The sequence below is a fragment of the Nematolebias whitei genome, chromosome 22, assembly GCF_014905685.2.
Source record: "Nematolebias whitei isolate Nwh7 chromosome 22, NemWhi1, whole genome shotgun sequence".
NCBI classification, from domain to species: Eukaryota; Metazoa; Chordata; class Actinopteri; order Cyprinodontiformes; family Rivulidae; genus Nematolebias; species Nematolebias whitei.
This window is the reverse complement of record NC_056519.1, coordinates 17,395,637-17,417,195: the sequence shown is the minus strand read 5'-3', so window position 1 is coordinate 17,417,195 and position 21,559 is coordinate 17,395,637. Positions and strand designations below refer to the sequence as shown.

The window sequence follows — 21,559 nt, the reverse complement described above, 5'->3', positions numbered from 1 at the left end:
GAAAGGAGCAGCAAAAGGTTGTAAACACATCTAAAGATTTGAAGGATGTAAAATGAGCTCCGTTCATTTCCTACCAGGAAAAAAAAAAAGACAGAAAAGGCTAAATATTTCAAAAAGCTAAAGTTGCACCAATATCAAAAGTCATGGCAGCCTTCTCCTGAATGAGCTGAACGTTTTGATACATGATTTATGAAATAGCTTGAAAACTGAGGGACGAGAAAGATGCGTACGGTAGAAAAATGGATCACGATAGTGTGAATGCTTCATAAACATTCACACTATGACTATTTCTGGAAAAAAAAAATCTTACAGCAGAGGCTTATACATATTCAACAGTAGATTTATTAAAAATGTTATTCTACCAACAACACTGTTTATTTAGTAATTTTTATCCAGGCTGCCTCATGTAAAATGTATAAAGTTTTGAAATGAACGTAGTAATAATTTCTCAATCTGTGCAACCTACTTTATCATGGAGTGACTCTTCGTACTGTTTTCTGTAGCCTTCCGAGTCTTGTATTAACATGTTCTGCAAAACAGAGAGGAAAAGGCAGAACTCAGAAGATCCTCCAGACTTTTAATGAACAGATGAGTTCCCAACTTGATGATAATCATCTGCAACCTTCTCCTCTAGAGCTGCCATCCTCTCCTTCAGGTGGAGCTGAAGACGCTCGTTGGACTCCGTCAGGAGTCTGTCCACGGTGTCCGAGAGGCGCTTGTTGTGCTCTTCATTCATCTTCTCTCTTTGTCGAGCCTGGAGGGAAGAAAAAAAAAAAACCCATGAACTTAAAAACAAGGCAACAAGTCATTTAAAACAGTGGTCCCCAACTTTTTTTGCACCATGGACCGGTTTAACGTCATAATATTTTCACGGACCGGGGGTCCAGGGGTCCTCCCCCAGAGAATTCTGAATAAAGTAGATTACATTTCCTGCATTCTGGTGTATTTTACAAAGGTTTATTACAGTAGATTAACATGAAACAAAATGTAAACTCAATGAAATCTCTATGACTGGTAAGGGGCGTTCCATTCAGGATGAATCGAGGTCACCGATTGGTCGTTTGCTGAAGTGCCTACTGGATTGATTGACAGGTGGGTCGAGGATCCGACTACTGCAAAAAAAATAAAAATAAATCATGGATTTTAATGACTGTCATCATTTAGTCCATATTTATTCAATATGTATTCAATATTTTGATGAATCTAAGGTTTGAGAACCAAGACTGAGTTTCCTTACACGTTAATGATGGTTTCTTAATTTTCAGGGGTGCAGAGTTAAAATTTAGGGGCGCTTGAGCACCCCCAAAAAGAGGATAAAATCATCACTGAAGCTGGTTCATATTTATAATTTACTTTTAAATGCGTTATTTATTTAGTTTATTTATTCATTCATTTTCCTGTATGGCCTGGTACCAATTGACCCACGGACCGGTACCGGTCCACGGCTCGGGGGTTGGGGACCACTGATTTAAAATATTCCTGGGATGCTACTGCCTACCCTGAAGTATTAATACACACAGTACAGTCTAACGAAAAATTAATAACTGCATATTGTACTAAAATAAGTCAGTAAACAGTAATTATATGGTCTTATTGTATTCATTGTCAATGTCTTTGTTAAAAAAGTATCAGCAGTTGTAATATTACCCTATATAAATATTTCAACATTTATGGTAAAACTAATACAAAAAAGTTTTAATTAATCATGCACATTTTGGCGTAACAAATATTTAATGCATTGATTCTGTAACTAATTCAACACCAGTTTTAAAAGTTTTCATATTAAAAAGTATCTTAAATGTTTATGTTTTATATAACTATTACTTTACATATTAATTTTATGTTGTTCATGCAAACGTTGCACATGCAAGATAAAAAACACTTAGTTATGTTTACACAATTACACTATTTACAATAAACTATATCTTAAGTGTTATTCCTTTGTTTTGCAAATGAACATTTATTCAGTTTCAAGCTGCAAGTTTTCCCCTCAACTCATGCATTTTAAGGTTTTCCTCAAAACACAACTTTTGATCATTTCCCATTTTGATGCTTTAATAGTTTGCTTCCTTCCATCCATCCCGTTTTATTTTTCATCTGCCAACTGTTTGTTATGCAGCAGTTCTGTCTGTGTAATAATTATGGTTGCCTCCAACCAGTTGATTAAACTGGGAAATGTAATTATCAAAAACACATTTAAAAGGTCACAAACATATAAAAAAAAAAACAATACCCACTTTAAAATTTTAACCAAAAAAAAAAATGTTTTGACCTTTAAAGTTAATCATTTGAGTTTCTGTTGAAATATAAACAATCACAAATCAAATTCACAACAGTAGATGAGAAAACAGATAAGTGCGGCACGGTGTATGGAAATATCATCAAAGCCATGCAGAGAGTGGTGAAGGCTGCACAGAAGTCCTTTGGAGTCAGCTTCCTCCACCATCATAGACATCTGCACCTCCAGATGTAGAGGACCACCTGCATCATGAAGGACCCCACTCACCCAGCACACACTTTTTGCCCCGCTCCCCTCTGGAAGGAGGTTAAGGAGCATTAAGTGTAGAACCACTAGACTGCGGAACCGCTTCTACCCTGAAGCTGTTAGACTCATGAATATCTAACAAGGATAATCACTGAAAAAAATCACAGTAATGCCACTTGATTGTTGATATGTGCTGCTGCTATGTGCATGCTGCTGATCTCATGTTGCTGATTATTTTATGCTGCTGATTATCTCATGCTGCTGTATTCATTCGAACCCATCTGCTCACCACAGACGAATGTTCGGGCTGCTGTTCTTACACCGTATTGTTTTGCGTTATTAGTGTTTACTAGAGTATATCTTAGATCTTTGCATACTTTCTTTTTATACTTTATATTTAGCTATTTTTGGGTGTAACTGTGACCCTGTGTACATAATTTCGTTCCAGCACATGTGATGAGAATAACAATAAAACTGACTTGATTGATTTGACAAAGTGCAAAATATAAATATGCAATAAATCAAAGATGCACTGACAGCTTGCCAATTATGTGTTTGGAAAAAAATGCTGCAAAATTGTCCCCGTGGTAGTAGCTAAAACGCTAAAGCCCATCAATAATAATGCAAACAGGATTTTCTAATACCAAGCAGCTTTTATTTAAGCCAACTTTTTGGTTTTACTTTATACATTTCTTTTTTCTGCTAGATGGCTTTCCATCATTAATGTTTTCTTGCCTCCAAATACGAGGAATAAGAAGTCTTAACATTGTAACTGGCTGTCTAACAACAGCAAAACGAACTGTGTGAAGATGCTTACATAAATCGGAAATGAACAGAACCTGACTAGTGAACCTTTTACAAACCAATTTATCTGCAGAGTGCGTGAGCAGCTCATTTGGTCAAGCTCCACTGGTGATAAACCAGAGAAATGTGCCATCAGTCGTCACATCAAACTGTCAGGCTCGGGCAGATCTGGCTGCCTGGCACGACTCCTCCGCAGTGACTCACCCGGAGCAGTTCCTGGTTTTTCTCCTCCAGCTGGCATTCCAAGTGCCTCATTCGCTCCTCAATGCTGCCGTGACGCTCTTCCGCCTACAGATGGGTTATAGCATAGACAAAAAATAAATAAAAGTCCACATTGATGCACCTGTTTGACAGCCGAAGCAGCAACAGGAAAGCAGTACCAATGGCACAAGCAGAGCCTTTACCCCAAGGATCTATTGTTTTAAAGCATAAATGGAAGAAAAGCCCAACAGGGAGAAGGATAGTTTCTGAAGGACAGAAAAAGAGGAAGAAAGCTTCCCCAGCATAAATGTATGAGCTCCAGCCAGAAGTGCCATGCAGCTGTCCTCAAGTGGTAGAACAGCCAGAGCAGAAACCCGTCAACCCACTCCACCACACAGGAAGAAAAATCTGTTCTCTGCAGAAGTTAGTAGCAGCTGAGATGCCCTGTGGAACTACCTTCCTAAGAATGGAGTTCATGTCTTGGAGTTTAGCTTCCATAAAAAAGTGATAATCATCAGGGGAGGAAGAGGAGCTGGAGTCAGACTATATGACCAAGGAAGAGGAGAGGGACATGTTGAAATGTCAGGGCATGGCATCACACACACACATATAAAACCATTTAGACACAAGGACATGTGTAAGTGTGTGCCTACCTTGGTGAGAGCCGCTATCCTCTGGGCCAGTTCTGCTTCGACCTCGGGCAGCGTCTCAGCCTTCCTCATGGTCTGCTGGAGCTTCTGCTCGGCGAGCTCCAGCCTCTCCTGCAGCTGCCTGTTCTTCTCCTCCATCTGCGCACAGACAGCAGCAACATTAGTCGTTACAATCAGAGTTAGTGTTACGTTAATGCAGTTTCATTTTCAATTTTGGGCCTACGAGTCTGTTCCATTTTATGCCGTTTTGAATATTAAGCAATAAAATCGATTTTTGTTGTGTGAATACAAATTATACGACGGTCAATGTTAAATTCTAACAGCAACTTGCAAATTACACTTATTTTCTGCGCAGTAAAGCGTTTCTAAAATATAATTGTGGCTTCATCTGTTCTAACAAAAAGCAGAAAACCCCAGATGTCCTCTTTAAACTTTAACTTCTTCCTTCTCTCTTTAAAGTCAGCATATTATTGGTTGTTAGAAAGATAGTCATCTTTTGTTGGAGGACTATCTGCTGAAGGATCTGGCAGAGTGCCTCCACTCCTCTTCTAAACAGCACCAGAACGGAGCAGCTTCACATGAGCCAACAGTGACAACAGCAACTTCTCAGCAGATAACCAATATTTACAATGATTAGGCATTTAGATACAACTCAACATTATTAGGAACAAGTCTAAGTGTTCACCAAAGTCCATGCTCAATAATCCAAGTAGGGCTGGACAACAATTCAATATCGATATACCACGATATGCTTTTGTTCAATAACTGATATGAGTTTTAAGCACATTTCAGTATATCGATACATTACAATACTACAATATATTGCGATGCACTGCGATGCACTGCGATGCACTGCGATGCACTGCGATGCACTGCGATCCACTGCGATGCACTGCGATGCACTGCGATGCACTACGATGCACTACAATGAATTACGATACATTGCGATACATTACACTATGATTACAGCATTTCACTGACATTTCTTTTTCTGTTCGGGTTGAATGGCTTGATGGAATATGCTGAGAGTCAGAAGATGAAAAACAATAAAAGTTTGAGTCAACGTGTCCCTGAAACATCACCTCCATCTTTATCAAAAGAGAAACCCATGCAGCATGGGTTAGGTTATGTTGTTGTTTAAAGTTAAAACTATTAATATTGACAAAGTTGAGAGTTTTATGTTTATATGACATTGATTTCAAAACTTGATGAAGACTAAATACAAATAAAAGGTGAACATTAATTTATTTGTACAGTTTCTACAGTTTTTCTGAGGCTTTTATATTGTTTATATCGATATCGGAATTGTATCGTTATCGACCGAAATTAAGAAATATATCATGATAAAAGTTTTGGCTACATCATCCAGCCCTAAATCCAGGTATAAAATCCAACAATGTTCAGTCAGGTCATCTGGATGGTTTCTTTTATTTTTTGTGCTGAGACGTTTCACCCTCCATCCAGAATGCTTCATCAGTCTGAGGAAACACCAAACTATACTGATATTCCCCCAACAACTTACACCAAAGTGGAAACAGTTATGTTGGTGCCAAGATGGCCTTTGGGGCACAGGGCCCTCTCTTCCGGTGCCCGCCCTCTCTTTCATCGACAGACATGTCAAACTGGTTCAAAACACCGAAGTTCATGCCAAGTGTGCTTAGCTTTGTCACTTTTTTTATACTTTCTTTTGTCTTATTTATTACTGATGTTCAGCACTTTGTTTCAGCTGTGGCTGGTGTTAAGTGCTTTATAAATAAAGTTGATGATGATGCTCAATAATCCAGGTATAAAATCCTAAGTCTAAGTGTTGTACCACATATTTCCCTTTCATGTGTTCAGAGTAGTCTTTCTGCTTTTTCTGGAGCTCTGATCAATTTTCAGACTTGTTGTTTTGGGACCTGCTTGGCTATCTTTACTTTTAGTAACAGATGTGCTGATCCCATATGCGCCAAGCCTGGCACTTCAGCGTGCAGCAGTTTGACTGTATGAGCCGAGGTTATGTTGTTTTTTCTGGGGGGCAGTGAGATTTTCTGTCTGAAGTCACATGGTGAGCCCAGCAGGGTTTGAGATGACACTGAAGCAATGTTGGTTTTTGTTTGTGATTTCCTCCCTAGATGCTTTTCTGCCCATATTTTTGGACTTTTTGCTCGCCGGTTCTTCTCACGCCTTCATCTGTTTGTACCCTTTGCCAAGATTTTGGTCCCTGAACACCTCATCTTCAAACGTCAGTGGGAATACTGAAGTTCAGCTGCTGGCAAGACAAGTAACCTCATTGCACAGTGTGTGCGTGCATGCGTGGTAACAGGAGCTCCAAAACTAAACACTTTAGGGTAATTTAGTTCTAATGCGCAAAATATAACAGTATAGGATGACACACACACAGAGACCCAAAATTAAAAAAAATGCAAATGCCTCTCTCCAAGCTAAAACCAATACAACATTTGAATCAAATACAAGACAAGAATTGCAGAAAATAACTTTCAAACACTCACAAAAGAGCACAATTAACAAAAAATATATGTATACAATTTAGATAAAATACAGTTTTTGCAGATCTGAAATTTCTTTAGAGAAAAAAAAAACCTTTGATTGAATAAAAAGACAAAAGCTAAGCAATCTATAATGCAAGTGGGGTAACACCTGCAAACATCCCTCCCTCACCCACTCTCTCCCTCCTTCCCCACACAGGGTCACTGTATATTCCTATTTTTAATGTATTTTACAGCACATTTACTGTCATTATGTAAAGGTCCAAGCAAACTGGAAATATATTTTTTAAAGAAAAAAAATCGGAAGTTAAACGACTGTTACGTTATGTTGTTTATTCGTCATATGAAGGTTAACACAAGGTCAGCAATGCAATGAAATGTTCAGAATGAGAAGAACCGATCTGACTCACTAAAAACAAACAACAAAAAACAAGAAATACTAAAGCATGCAATAAGGGTACAAAAATAAAATAGCAAAAAGAGAAAAAGTAATTATATTTACAAGGTCCAAAAGAAATATAAACAACAGCATGGTAGAATATAACGCTGCAAGTAAGATGAATTTGGATAAATTTGAATGAATGAATGAACTTTATTTAAAAAGGGACAATGCACAACTCAAACACAAATGTCACCATTTGATGCACTGTGCCAGATTATAGCAAAAGCTAATTCACATCTGCAGTCCCTTGTATGTATGTATTTCAAAATGGAAATATAGGCTTAAATGCACATGGTATATATTGTACATAAGTAAAACTACACAGGTTGTGCGACAGGTTATTGCACAGGTAGTGAGTAACATTTGATAACACAAAAAAACTGTGTTTTCTTTATTACTCTTGTGTATTTGTATGCTTCGAAGTCCAGCTGGCGCTTCTTTCTATGCACCTGAAAGAGACTAAATCTCTATGGCCAGTAAAGGTATTATCTATCTATTCACCCATCCAACCATCTTCTACCACTTATCCGTAATTGGGTTGCGGAGGCAACAGGTCCAGGAGAGGAACTCAGACATCTCTCTCCCCAGCGACACTTTTCAGCTTGTTCTGGGGGACCCCAAGGCTAACCGGGGGCCTCCTACCAGTGGGACGTGCCCAGAAAACATCTAAAGGGAGGCGTCCCGGAGGCATCCTAATCAGATAACCGAACCAACTCAACTGACTCCTTTTGATGCGGAGGAGCAGTGGCTCTACTCTGAAATCCACCTGGATGACGGAGCTCCTCACCCTCTCTCTATGGCCGAGCCATCCAACACCTCGTTCTTTCGGGCATGATCCAAACTTTTTGACCATAGTTGAGAGTTGGAACGTAGACAGACTAGTAAATTGCGAGCTTTGCCTTTCAACTCCGCTCTATCTTCACCATGACAGACTGAAGCAATGCCCTCTTTACTAAGGATGAGCCCCCAATCCGTCACTCCATCTCCCGCTCCATCCTACCATCACTCGTGAACAAGACGCTCAGATACTTGAACTCCTCCATATGAGGCAAACACTCTCCCTCGACCCGAAGGAGACATTCTACCCGTTTCTGGTAAAGAACCACGACCTCAAACTTTGAGGAGCTGACTCTCATCACAGCTGCTTCACACTTGGCTGCGAACCGCTCCAGTGCACGTTGAAGGTATTTAAAGGTAAGATAAAGGTATTTAATTAGCTGAAATTAATCCTAGAATCATCAAAAGCAAAATAATTATGAACAACAATTTTAGCAAGAATACACTGGAAATTAACTGAATATGCTCAAATATTTAGGTAAAACCGTTTGAAAAATATGTTTTTAAGTCATTTCCTGTAAAATCTGACAACGTGCAGTCGTTTCTCATTGTCAAACGTCTGAAGCGTCTCAAAGAATATCAATAAATGACTCGAGCAATCTTACCCAAGCATCTGCAGCATTTGTATTTTATTTTTTGAATCAAGTTGGATTGTTAAAAAAAAAGAAAATGCCCTGAATAATTTCAGCTGCCACCTGGAACCAAAGCTCAGTCGTACACCTCAAACCTTCGTTGGAGTTTTACCCACCTGTCTGAGGAAAGCTTCTTTATTGGCCAGCTCGTTCTCCAGTTTGTCGTTGATGTCATGTACGGACGTGGCCTCTCTCTGGGCGCTCAGGTAGCGTTTCTCCAGTGTGACGATCCGCTCCTCCATGTCCTCCTTCTGGCACATGACCTGTATGAAGAAAAAAACAAAATAAGACAAAATACTGCAATGTAGTTGCTAAAGAATTTTATTTAAAAATAGGAATAACTGCAACTTCATTGCAAGTGTCTGTACAAAGGTCATAATGTTCATACAGGTATTGCATTCGTATTGATAAAGTGAATAATCTGCTCTAAAAGCAAAGTACACAAAGAAAACCGACAATGATGCATTATAAAACACAAAGACGCAGCTGTGCTTTTATCTCCCACAGCTGCCATGATTCCCCTTCATTGTAGCATTATCACAGCATCTGCCGGAGTTCATTTCCTGCATGTACAGAAATATTAATACAAGAAAACTTGCGCTAAAGTGGTTCTTTTGAAAGAAAAGAATAAAACTGCTGCTCTCAGATCAGCCAGTGCAGGTTCATAACTCACTGCCCTCCCAGAAAGGATACAATAAATGCGTCAGCTTACATTGTTAGCAATCAATAATCATTTCAACCCAGGGCCATCAGGGCCTCAGCCTATGCACATCAGCAAAGAGTAGGGGATCATGCAGGAACACGCAGCAATACAGAAACAGAGACTTACTTTGACTAAATGGTTATTTTCTTTTTGCAAATGTAGGGCATAGGATTTTTGGTACTTTTGCACATGAAGCGATTGTTAAATTCATATAAATTTGCACATCTATAAGAAATGCATGCAGACAAAGACTAAAGGATGGTGAGCGTATGCAAATGCAAGGCTTTCTAGGCCACTGCAAATCGTCTTTGATGTTTTCTTTGCAGCAGTTTTCCACTTGAAATGTGCTTCACCCCGTCCTATACATGCATGACATGTGTGAGTGCCGTTACTTCTTTGATGTCCCTCTGGTACTTGTTGTTCATCTCCTCCGACTTGATGAGGTCCTTGCGGGCCGTCTCCAGCTCCTGCTCCACCTCAGAGACCCGGGAGGAGAGTGACGACATGCGCTCCTTCATCTGGGCCAGCTCGTAGTTCTGCTTCTCCAGCAGGTCCTGCAGCTCCACCACCTGACTCGCCTCACGGGCCGACTCCAGAGAGCCGTTGGACAGACGCTGCAGGAGAGAGGAGTACATTCAAAATGGAACAAAAGGAGGGATACTTTATGATTTTGTTTGTTTCTGTGAAGCTGTTTTTTTTTTTTTAAAAGAAGATATCCCATTAACATCCTAACCAGCGTTTATTTCCAATAAATCACAAACAAAAAATTATCCAACTCCACAGTTATAGTAGAAGTGAATTGAATTTTTTATGTTTTCCTCCATGTTTCATTGAGTTTCTGTTATTTAGCCTTTTTGTGCAAACTAAAGTCAACACTAACTGTAGTTAGTTTTCTTCCGGCAGCTCGAGTGTTTAATCCATCACTGGTTTTCATTGCATCATTTACATAATGCCTACTTAGAGGCTGGTTTGGACCATCTTAACCAGAAAAATGAGATTCTGCTTGCCTGTACAATATGAGGATGGGCTACATTAAGGCTTACTGTGGTAAACTAAGACAAATTGATCTACTTGGAAATTCATAAAAAAGCAATATGAGCAATGTGGGCCTTTAATGTAAGAAATGTACAGGTTATATCTATATATCTATATATATATATATAATTATTTTTTTGCTTAATCAAAACTAAAATGACAATTTTTTGAACACTGAAGAGAACTTCCTCGAGTGAAGTTCAGCCACTGCAGGTTATAGTAAAATGTGTTGTTCAGCTTTTATGGTGCTAATACAATTTATAAGTTCTATCCTTGCACATCTACATTAATCCTAAAAGGAATAATAAAAATAAAAAAAGTTCAAGCTAAAAACAGCTATTTAGGTGTTAAAGACAGGAATAAATTATGGAAAAGCAATTTTCTGATTTCTTGGCCTGATTATTGAACAGTTCCTACTAGGGATGCATGATATCGATATGGTATCGGTATTGGCCAATATTAGCAATATAGTTAAATATCAGACATAGCGAGAGATACAGAGATTGATCGATAGATAGCGATAGAGATAGCAATATAAATAGAGAGAGAGATAGCGAGAGATAGTGATAGAAAGCAATAGAGATATATAGAGATAGAGATAGCAAAATACAGAGATAGAAGTCAATTGCAGAGAAACAAAACCTCAACAGCAGAAAGAGTAAATTTCATGAATAAATTTGACATTAAACATAATCCAAGTTGAAGTGTTACATAATTTTCAGCCCCCTTTTTTGGCATCTGCATTTGGTAACAGGCCAAACTGACAAGGACCATGCAGAATAATGTAGTATTTTAATTCCACAGCAGAGAAAGCTATGTAGTCTCTGTAAGTAGTTCTATGGCGAAAAATATCGGTATTATTATCGGTTATCGGCCAAATAAGTTTTAACATATTGGTATATGGGATATCAGGCAAAAATCCAATATTCTGCATCCCTAGTTTCTACCTTAGATGACTTTTGTGTTGCATTTGCATGTTGATAAATTCAAATACATCATCGAAACACTTTGGTTTTGATTTTAGATGGTAACAGGCTGAGAATCTGACCGAGAATCACTTCAGATGCCATCGGAGAAGTTGCTTTGACACTTGCATCAGTAATCCGATTTGTTTTTGCAGGTTTTTGCTCTGCAGCTCCCCTGATCTCTGCATGAGGTAGATTAATGAAAGCAAAAAGAGTTGGTGTACGCATGACTCTAAATCATACTATCTAACTATCATCACTGCACAGAAATTACACATGAATGCAAGTTTTATTCACAGTTTGAGATGCTCAAGTGCAAATACTGTAAGGTGGGAGACTACATAAACTACCAGGAGCAGCTGTTCATTCACAGCCTTTGGTCCCTCTGTCTCATGCCTGTGACCAATCAAAACCAAATAAAACCAGACCTCCGTTTATACCATCTTGCTGCTTCTGCTACTACACGACACGTACATAATTGGATTACAGAAACAGAATTATCTGCTTTTTGGGATCGGCAGGTACCTGGGATATCGACAAATTGGGAAGATGTCTGTAGCAGGTTTTGGCAATGGTGAGGCTGCTTGCCTATATGTAGGACTGTACCGTGCTTCAAGCACTCAAAGACTCTTGATGCTTTGCAAGCCTGGAACTCGCTGGCATGAAGGAATCGACCTTGGAGAAGGCTGCAAGCATGGACTTGCCACCTTACACAGTGTCCTGTGCGTTACGGACAGCGTGAGGCCCTTTTTTATACCTTCTTTCCTCATGTTTCTCTTCCCTTTTCTTATCTAAACAATAAGGGCAGCGCTTCACAACGAGGCTGCAGCCCCCGTGCACCCCCATCTACCCTTGTCGTCTTTGGACAGCTGCACTGAAACATATTTTGGCTGTGCTTAACTGTGCAATGACAATAAAGTTGATTCTGATTCTTCTTGCTCTGATTCTACTTTACTGCTAAACATCTCTTATGACTGACACCAGAATAATCTTTGAACTTGCAAGAATAGCCTAAAAATTAGTTAATGTGGTCTTTTTTTTTACTTCCAACTCCAAACATATCTGAGGTAGTGAGACATATGCTGCCACTTTAGGACAACATGTTTATAATGTTGGATTGTTTGTCCTATTACACATTGCTCAGTGATAGTTTTAGGCAACACAATGCCAGAAAGTTGTACGTTTGACTACTTTGACTACTGGAAAAATCCAATACATTTTGACATCTCTACCTTTAAAATGCTACCTTCAAATATAAAAAGTTTTTGATAGACTCATTTATCTACTAAAGTGTGAACTTCGTTGGCAAAATTCTACTAGTGGAGAACAAAGTCTCACCAAAAATCCATACAACTGGAAATTTAACCCAAATTTCATGTAGGAAAATGTGCAACGGCAAGGTCTGCTTAGGCTGTTATTTTTGGGCTTGACACGATCCATAAAATCTAAATCCATCCATAATACAATATGTACCCTAACTGGAATAATTATGAGATAAAGTGAGGTAGGCAAGTAAGAAATAAGAGTTGGGAGCAAAATATTAATGATTACCTGATGGAAACTAAAGCAAATGGCTTTTGACGTTAGCCTTTTTGGACTCCTTCCACTTTCCCTGACCTCTTTCCACCTGTCACATTAATGCCAACATCCAAAATGACCACGCACCTCTTAAATCAGGTAGACAGGCTGTCACTCTCCACTAATGGTAGCTGCTGTCACATCCGTCACTGCAAGGTTAGAAGTTTTCCTTCAGCGTATCAGGCGCGCACAGCCAAACTTAAACATGCAGAAGACCGCCTGCATTATTATTCCTTCCTTTTATCTCCACAGAACACAGCAGATGATAGCAGTCTTCCCATTACCTCGTGCCTCAGCATGCACACTGTTCATCGCTTTACTCTCGGCATCCTTAACCCCCAGCTGCAGCCTGCAGCAAACCAGCCAAGTAATGGCGTCTCCATTGATCTAGCCAGGTATCCTCCGCTGCCGTCTGCATGTAAATATTTCCAGCATCGGCTTTGAGGTTTTGGGCTCTGATGCTGCTGATATAAAACAGCATCAGAGTGATCAAGTGAACGAGGATGAAATTACACCTGTCTGTATTCTGATAGTCACAGGAGACTTATCCAGCCAAGGACACATCCTGCTAAATACAAATAACTTCACTTACTTCATGTTTGGAACCTTAAAGTTCAACCAGAAACGTAATTTTATACCATGTTTTCCTTCCATTTCATTGTAAACCTCACCTTGCCATGGATCTTCTGAGTTTCACTGCCGTCCAGGATGTCTTCTCCTCCATCTCCAGATGCGACTTTTCTCTGAATGTGAGCATTTTGTTCCCGTAAGGCAACAATCTGTAAAACGAATCAAAGACTATAGATTGACTAGATAGTACTATTTGAACTAAAATCAAAGTGGAATGTTTTAAACATGGTTTTAGCCAATATGAAGCTAGAAACAATCCTCGTGTAGCCATTGTAATGATCTTTTAAAGACTTTATTCTTCGTTTCCTCCTGCAATAATAAGGTTAAGCCAGCATGGGATTACTGATACTCATTTGAAGGGGAAAAAATTTGGTGTAGCTGTCTGCTTCTTTCCAGGAGTTACAGCACAAAAAATAAAGAAATTCATAATTCAAAATAAGAAGCGATAAAACACAAGAAGAGAAATCTATTTTGGTTCAGGAGAAACATTTGAAATTACCATAAATTTTTTTTAAAAATCACTTTGCATCCAGCAAAATTTAAAACACTTGATAAACATTTAAAAATGTGACGTATGCTTTTAAAAAAAAGCTGCACTAAAACAAACAAAAAAAAAAACAGTGCAGTACAGCTATCTTGGGAAGAGTCTTCCAGACAGACCTGCTGAGTCTGGTCCTGCAGGGAGGAGCCGTGTCGTTACTCAGATGGACCTCACCTGCAGCATTAGCACCTGTTTCTTCTCATAAATCAGTTCGGCTCGGGGGATTTTTGATGCATTTTCTCACTGAGAATTAAGCTGCAACTAACTTGTTCATACAGTGTTAAAAAATAAATCTCAAACTGTATATCTTGACTGTTTCAACCTGTACCTACAGTAATAGTCACCAGCAGTTATAAAAAGTGGCCTGGAAAGGAAGAAGCTGGTAAAGACAATGGAAAACAACCCATCTGTTGTACTGTTGGTTTGGTCTCCTAGTCCTCGGAAGCTTTATCAGGGATTTAATGTCTTTATTTTTTCTTTTGCGAGCAGTAAACTAGCAGTAGACTAATGAATCCAATCAGCTACTTAGACTACAAGCATGTCTTAAAGACATAAAATCCTAGATGACCCTTAATTTTCTGCTTTTGAACATAGACAAGACAGAGGTCTTAGTTTTGGACCCGAGCACCTTAGGAATGAATTTTTCTGTCTTTCGCCCTCCTTCGATGACATTAATCTGTCCTCCAGTCCTAATGTTAAAAATCTTGGTGTTATTTTTAATCAGGACATGTCTTTTGTCGCCCACATTAAAAACGTTACTAACCGCCTTCTTCCACCTGCGTAATATCACTAAAATTAACAACATCTCATCTAAAAATGATGACGAAAAACTGCTTCATGCATTTGTCACGTCTAGACTGGACTATGGCAATGGTTTATTATCTGGGTGTCCAAATACTTCTTTAAAACGTCTTCAGTTGATCCAAAATGCTGCTGCCAGAGTCTTACTGGAGTCAGTAGGAGAGATCATATCTCTCCATTGGCTCCCTGTCAAATCCAGAATTGAATTCAAAATCTTACTTCTAACCTACAAAGCCCTCAACAACCTAGCTCCATCTTATATTCAAGATCTTATTGTTCCACATTTTCCTAACAGAGCACTTTGCTCACACATTGCAGGCTTACTTGCGGTTCCTAGAGTTCCCAAGAGCAGAATGAGAGGTTATCAGGCTCCTCTCTTGTGGAATCAACTTCCAGTTTCTGGAGGCTGAAACATTGTCCAGTTTTAAGACTGGGTTTAAGACTTTCCTTTTTAATAAATCCTACAGTTAGGGTTGCATTGTTATGCTGCCATAAGCTTAGACAACTAGAGGACAAATTGATCTCATTTCCTCAAATTAATTATTAAAATTGAATATTTTTCATTTGATACTATTTTTATCTTAACATGTGATTCTTGACCTGCCATTGTGTATCCGTTCCTCTCAAACCTAGCCGGTCGAAGCAGATGACCGCTTGTCCTGAGCCTGGTTCTGCTTAAGGTTTCTTCCTCATGAGGGAGCTTTTCCATTCCACTGTCTCCTTCATGCTTGCTCAAGAGGAGAGTTCTGTGATGGAGTTTCAGGAGACTTTGATAAGAAGTTAAAGGCAGATCTTTACCTGCTTTCACTGATTCAGAAGTGCAAATGAGGATGAAGAGCAGCTTCTTTTCTGCAGGCACAGCGAGGATCACTACTACACAGAGGTTTTTGTTCATTAGTTTTAACAAGGGCAGAGTCATGTCTCCATACGCTTCCTGTACAATTATTCTGAGATCGTCTGTAATTTTTGCAGCTGGGAGATCAAACATGAACACCAACATGAAAGCACAACAAATAATAAACGCGGCACGTGCATCTCCCCCTCTGAAATTACAGGAGTGAGAAGTTTGCCTGATGCAAAGTGAACACGGCTCCTATTATGTTTCTTTTTGATCTTGTCGATCCACCGCCCATCAAAGGCGAAACGCAGAAATATGGGAATGTTTGCCACACGACATCAGGTCGGTGTGGTGCACTTTTGTGTTGGATTGAGAAGAATGTCTGAAGTAATGACACAAAGGAGAAATTAGACAAATGTATGTTTGATATATCTAAATTATGACACGGTTTGGAAAACATACAGTGCCTTGCGAAAGTATTCGGCCCCCTTGAACTTTTCAACCTTTTGCCACATTTCAGGCAAAAGGTAAATCAGATCAGAGGCACAGCATCTGTACATTAAGAGTGTTCTCTAGGCATTTTAGCTTTTAGAGACATTTTCATTTTCAAAACATCCCTTAAGAGCTAATGCTAACCTTTATTTCTAAAAATTATTTAACCTTTTCAAACCTAAGCTAAGTTGTTGCAGCATGACAAGTTATGTTAACTCAAGCCCTTGTATTAGAGCTGACCAATCAGAGGAAAGCCTTTTGATACAGCAGAGTAGTTGTCCTTTGCTCCTTGTATGATTGAGTTTGCTTTAAAGCAGAATTTTTTAACTGTGGAGAAACTATAAATTTAGGTTGAAAATTCAAATGAATACAAGTCCCTCGTCCCTCTCTGCTGTGCTTCAGCTCTGCCTCTAAAGACCCTCCCTGCTCAGGAGAGGGTTTATTTTTAATTAGTCGATCAATCAGACTTGAATCTCTGTGGCCTAGTACTGTCAGATCTAAGTAACATTTTCAGAAAACAAAGTATTCTGGCAGATCCTGTTCATCCATTCCATGGTGAGTTCAGGTTGCTTCCATCTGGATGCAAGTATCTGCTGCCCAGATGTAGAACAAACAGACTGAAAAACTCATTCATCCCTGTGGTGCAGGCTTCTCAGCGAACAATGATGACTTCTGTACTGCACCGTTATGGTAATGTCTTAATGTCTAGAATGGATGTTTTGAGTACCTACTGATTATGAAACAAATTGCCCCTTGGAGGATAATAAAGATTCTTGAACTTGAAAATTATTTTATCCAAGGTACCAAAATTGGCTTTAAAGTGTTTCTAAATCATCCAGTGCTGATGTATGACCACAGATGTCATGTTTTTAGTGAAACTTTCTGTGGACATATTCTAATACAGCCACTATTACAGTTAGCACAATAGCAGCAAATTACAGCCCCTTGCAGTAATCGGTGTGTGGCTACTTAAACACCTGTGAGTGAACAAGGTCAAAGGCTTCTGATTTCATCAGGCACAGCGATGCTGTGAAAATGCCTGCACGGAAATGAGACTCATACAAGACCTCCATCTAAAATCAATTACCAGTTTGCTTGCTCAGGCTTCCCTGGAGCTTCTGAAGTGAGACATTTCTATTCAGCAACGCCAGTCCAACTGTCTGTCTGCTGCCTCGAGGTCCAGTCACTCATCTGTCCACAGCTGACGAGTGTGTTAGCCGTATTTAAGAAAGAAACCCAAGGCCTTATTGGACAGCCTTTCTAACCTTAAGTGATGTGAGAGTTCCTCAAAGGGCTACATCCTCTTCAGTTAAGATGGTTTTCGTCTAAATGCTATCATGGAAAAACTGGGAATAACTTAAACTCGTCGGTCTCACCCTTTCTGCTTCACTCTCTCGTCTCAACACCTCATCAGCTTTGAGCCACAGCACCCTTTCACTCTGTTTAACACACCAACACAGCCTGCTGCCTCTTCCATTTGACACCTTTATTTCCGTTCCTGGCCTTTATTTGCTCTTTTGCATTCGTTCTTCTGTCCGATCCTTGTCTGTACGCGCATCTCCACAAATGACTCCAAAACTTCTCCCTTTGTCACTTTTCTTCATCTTTTAAGTTTCCATCTGACTTTTGATTTTAGGTCTGAGTAGCATGTAGATGTGTCTGTCTGGTGGTAAAAAGTGTGTGGACAAATACTTGTTATAGTTTTATGCTGTATTTTTCGGACTATAATGCGCATTAAGCGAAACTAAAACATTGACAGATTTTTGAGCGCCGTGTACCACATAAAATCGGTTTGAGGTTAGTAAGCACAACCAGAATTAATACATAAGGCGTACTGTTGATTTTTGAGAAAATTAAAAGGATTTTAAGTGCGCCTTATAGTCCGAAAAAAATGGTAGTTATCCTTCTTGCTCAGAATGGGACGCTTGGGGTCTTTACATTCATATGTCTTTCTTGGATGATGTGGCAAATGTCAGCAAGCTTTGTTACCTCCTGGTTGGCTGCTGTGAGCTCCTCCTCCAAGGCAGACACCCTCTCCAGTGACACTCGTAGCCGCTCCCTTACCTGAAAATAGTCAAATCAAAATGTTCACCTTGAATGATCAAATGTCTGACTGCTGTTTGAATTTCAACAAACCAGCTCGTCTAGCTGTAAAATAATGAACGAATGAATGCACGAATGAACTTTATTTAAAAAGGGACAATGTACAACTCAAACATAAATGTCACCATTTGATGCGCTGTACCAGATTATAGCAAAAGCTAATTCGCATCTGCAGTCCCTTGACCATGCTTAATGCTTTAATGTGGTTTGAAATATGAGGCTTTTATTGCATTTAAGGTACCAGTCTTTGCCGCTTACTCTTTTACTTGAAGAGGTTTTTGTATGTGAAGGTCTCGGAAAGCTCAGTTGACCCTCCACGTTTAAATAGTTGTCCCTCGCTACTTTGCGGTTCGATTTTCACGGACTCGCTTTATCGCCGTTTGTTTAAAAACTGTACATGTACATAATATTTAAACAAATAAATAAATGTGCCGCCATTTTGTAGTTTTCTTTCAATAAGCCTTCACCGTTTTGTCAGTTTAAATAACTATGTTACCCAGAAGACATCAGTTCACTTCCCAGAAGTCAACACTGCTTCCAACTGCTGCTTGCTGCAAAAAGAGGAAAAGTTTTGCAACCAAAGTCAGAAGTAATGATAATAATCTCACAGAACCGGCAGGAGGAAAGAATCAAATAATCCTGAAGCTGAACTCATCCTTCAAGTTGTATCTTCACTGCCGAGTAGCTGGGCTGCAGCTGATCTGGACTGTGTGACCCGGATCCTGGTAACTGCAGGGAACAGACGGCTTAAAGGTTCAGCCTGGTTCTGGTCATGCGGTGCTGGTCCAGACTGGGTCAGAGGTGGTGAATTAAATCCTGGGCAGCCTTGTTCCTGGAGCAGTAGCGATGAGTTTTAGTAATGCTGCACCAGGACTTTTTTTCATCTATCGGGTCGGACGGAACTGAGCCGCTCCTGTTCTGCAGAGCCTGGTAAGTAAAATTTTGTAGCTCATGTACATACAAGTACTGTATGTTGTTCAAATGAGTAGGTTTAAGAGTTTAGAGAACTGATTGTGTGCTTCATTGCTGCAGGATAGGTCTGCAGAAACGAACCGAGTTGGACCGGAACCAGAGCTGTTGCTCTTCTGCAGAGCTAGTAAGTAAAATTTAGTAACATATGTTGTTAAAATGACATAGGTTTAAGAGTTTAGAGCATTGCAAGAGTGTGGGAAGGGTTTCTAAAGCCTTAATATAAAGTTTACTGTACTTGAGCTTGGACTACTGTATCCCTACTTCGCAGTTTTTTACTTATCGCAGGGCTTCAGGGTACGGATCCCCCACATTAAAGGAGGGACTACTGTACATCCAAATGTGCAGCTCAACATTTTATCTCTTTGAACATCATGTTATTGAACGGACTTCTAAATGATGCATTTTAGGGTGAGATGAATGAATAGGAAGGGTGGTGGGTTGCTGAACAGGAGGCATGCAGCAGAAACTAAAGCACAAAAATACAAGATGACAGGCTCACACTAGCCATTATAGTACTATTAAAGTACCGTCATAAAAATAGGTACATACAAGTCTGTTTCATTATATTGTATAGATTCTGATTTAAAACTAATAGTAAAATTTGTAGTTCATACTGAAAACTGAAATGAAACCTTCTCAAAAGCAAGAAAGTCAGTTTTATTTGAAGCGTCATTTCCACAAGGGCAACTGATGGGACTGTTGGTGTAAAACGTACCTTCTCATCGAGTGCTTTGTGGTGTTCAAACAAAGACTTGAGAGCTTTGAGGACTTCAACCTCACTTGAGACCCCTGAGGGAGACTGGGCCTGCCGCTTCACCACCGTCATCCGAAGTGACCGCTCGTGTCTGGACACCAGGCACTCCAGATGCTCCAGAAGTAACTGGGAGAAATGCACCAAGCCAACAGTGAGACGATCAAAATTCAATGCACAGCTGGACGACAGCATTAATAATTTTTAATATATTTAAGCGTTGAATTGTTTGTCACGTGAACTCAAATAAATGTTATAGTATTCTCATGTTGACTGGAAGATAATTCAATTCAATTCAATTCAAAAATACTTTATTAATCCCAGAGGGAAATTAAATTAAATAAGAGAAACAATGGTAACTTGCATAAAATTAAGTGTGAAAATGTCATTCTAGGAAACATAATTTATAAACAAATAATGTTAAAGTTATCAGCATGAAAAAGTAGAATAATTTAAAAATGACTGATTACAGATAAAACTAAATATAAACCTACAGAATGATTCTAGACTGATTATATAATTGCAAACACTAATGAGGCTAAAATCTGCATAAAAATAAATAATAAAATAAAAATAAAAATAAACAGCAGCAGTTATGAATATACCTGGACTATTGAGCATGGACTTTGTTGTTAACAGCAGTTATGGCCGTCATAGACAGGGTGCTACTCACACATTATAACTCTTGAAAGCAGACAGATGTTTGACTTCAATTTAGCACAAGTTATTAACATAAATCAGTTTCTAAAATGAGAGTGGCAGCTCACAATGCACAGGAACTATAGCGAAGCAAAGACGACGCAGCATAATAATGTGGGGTTGAATGAGTGACACTAATTTGTTTATAAAATGTAATGCATAGATGCAGACCAAGATAAATCCTGTTGTCCAGAACATCACCACAAACAAGAACTTCAAAAAATAAAACATGAAAGCAACTATTAAAAATGTAAATGTTGAACAAATTGAATATACATCATTTTAAACCAAAAGTCAGACCAAAAAAGTCCATCTGGTAACGATAATGTCTAAGCAACTCAAGTGGCATCTATGCTGACTAAAGACTGAATCTTCCATTAAACAAGTGGTACACCGATGTCCCCTGTCACTGAAGGATTCGAATAGTGGATGGTTTGTTATGTGGCTGCATCTAGGCGTAAGATAGGTTCCTACCAAAACCTTGGTTGCCATGTCAAATCCAAGATGGCCACTACCATATAAACATAAACATTGTGAGCTGGACAACTTGAAAAATAATCTACAGGCTAACTTCCTTTTTGGTGTGTGGCTGCTTCCAGGCGTAAGAAAAGTACGTTTTGAAAATGGGGTCGCCTCGTCAAAATCCAAGATGGCTTCTCCGGTAATTTTCCACGGGCTACGCATGAGACCGATGACGTGTAATCAGTGTTTATAAATATAGAGGTTTCTGAGACTTCCTTATCACTCGGGGTCTGACTCATGTCGGTATTTTGGCTGAGTTCATTTGGAAAGATAAAAATAAAACTTTAAGACAAAGATTGATTTCTCATCTCCTTATTTAACTGTCTGATTAGAATAATTTCTACCACTATCACTATATATACATATATATATCGGTCTCATGCGTAGCC

General features: G+C 39.2%; 1 protein-coding gene across 3 annotated transcripts in view; it reads right to left on the bottom strand.

Moving 5' to 3' along the window:
• The window catches only part of ppfia2 (PTPRF interacting protein alpha 2), a 56,119-nt gene that overhangs the window by 28,186 nt on the left and 6,374 nt on the right, over positions 1-21,559 (bottom strand). For all 3 annotated transcript variants that reach the window (XM_037695645.1, XM_037695647.1, XM_037695646.1), the window contains exons 2-10: positions 19,914-20,078; positions 18,113-18,187; positions 13,493-13,600; positions 9,636-9,857; positions 8,657-8,803; positions 4,144-4,278; positions 3,494-3,577; positions 623-754; positions 467-529 (exon numbers count right to left, since the gene is read on the bottom strand). In XM_037695645.1, the coding sequence (XP_037551573.1) occupies positions 467-529; positions 623-754; positions 3,494-3,577; positions 4,144-4,278; positions 8,657-8,803; positions 9,636-9,857; positions 13,493-13,600; positions 18,113-18,187; positions 19,914-20,078 (1,131 nt within the window). The remainder of the gene's footprint in view (positions 1-466; positions 530-622; positions 755-3,493; positions 3,578-4,143; positions 4,279-8,656; positions 8,804-9,635; positions 9,858-13,492; positions 13,601-18,112; positions 18,188-19,913; positions 20,079-21,559) is intronic.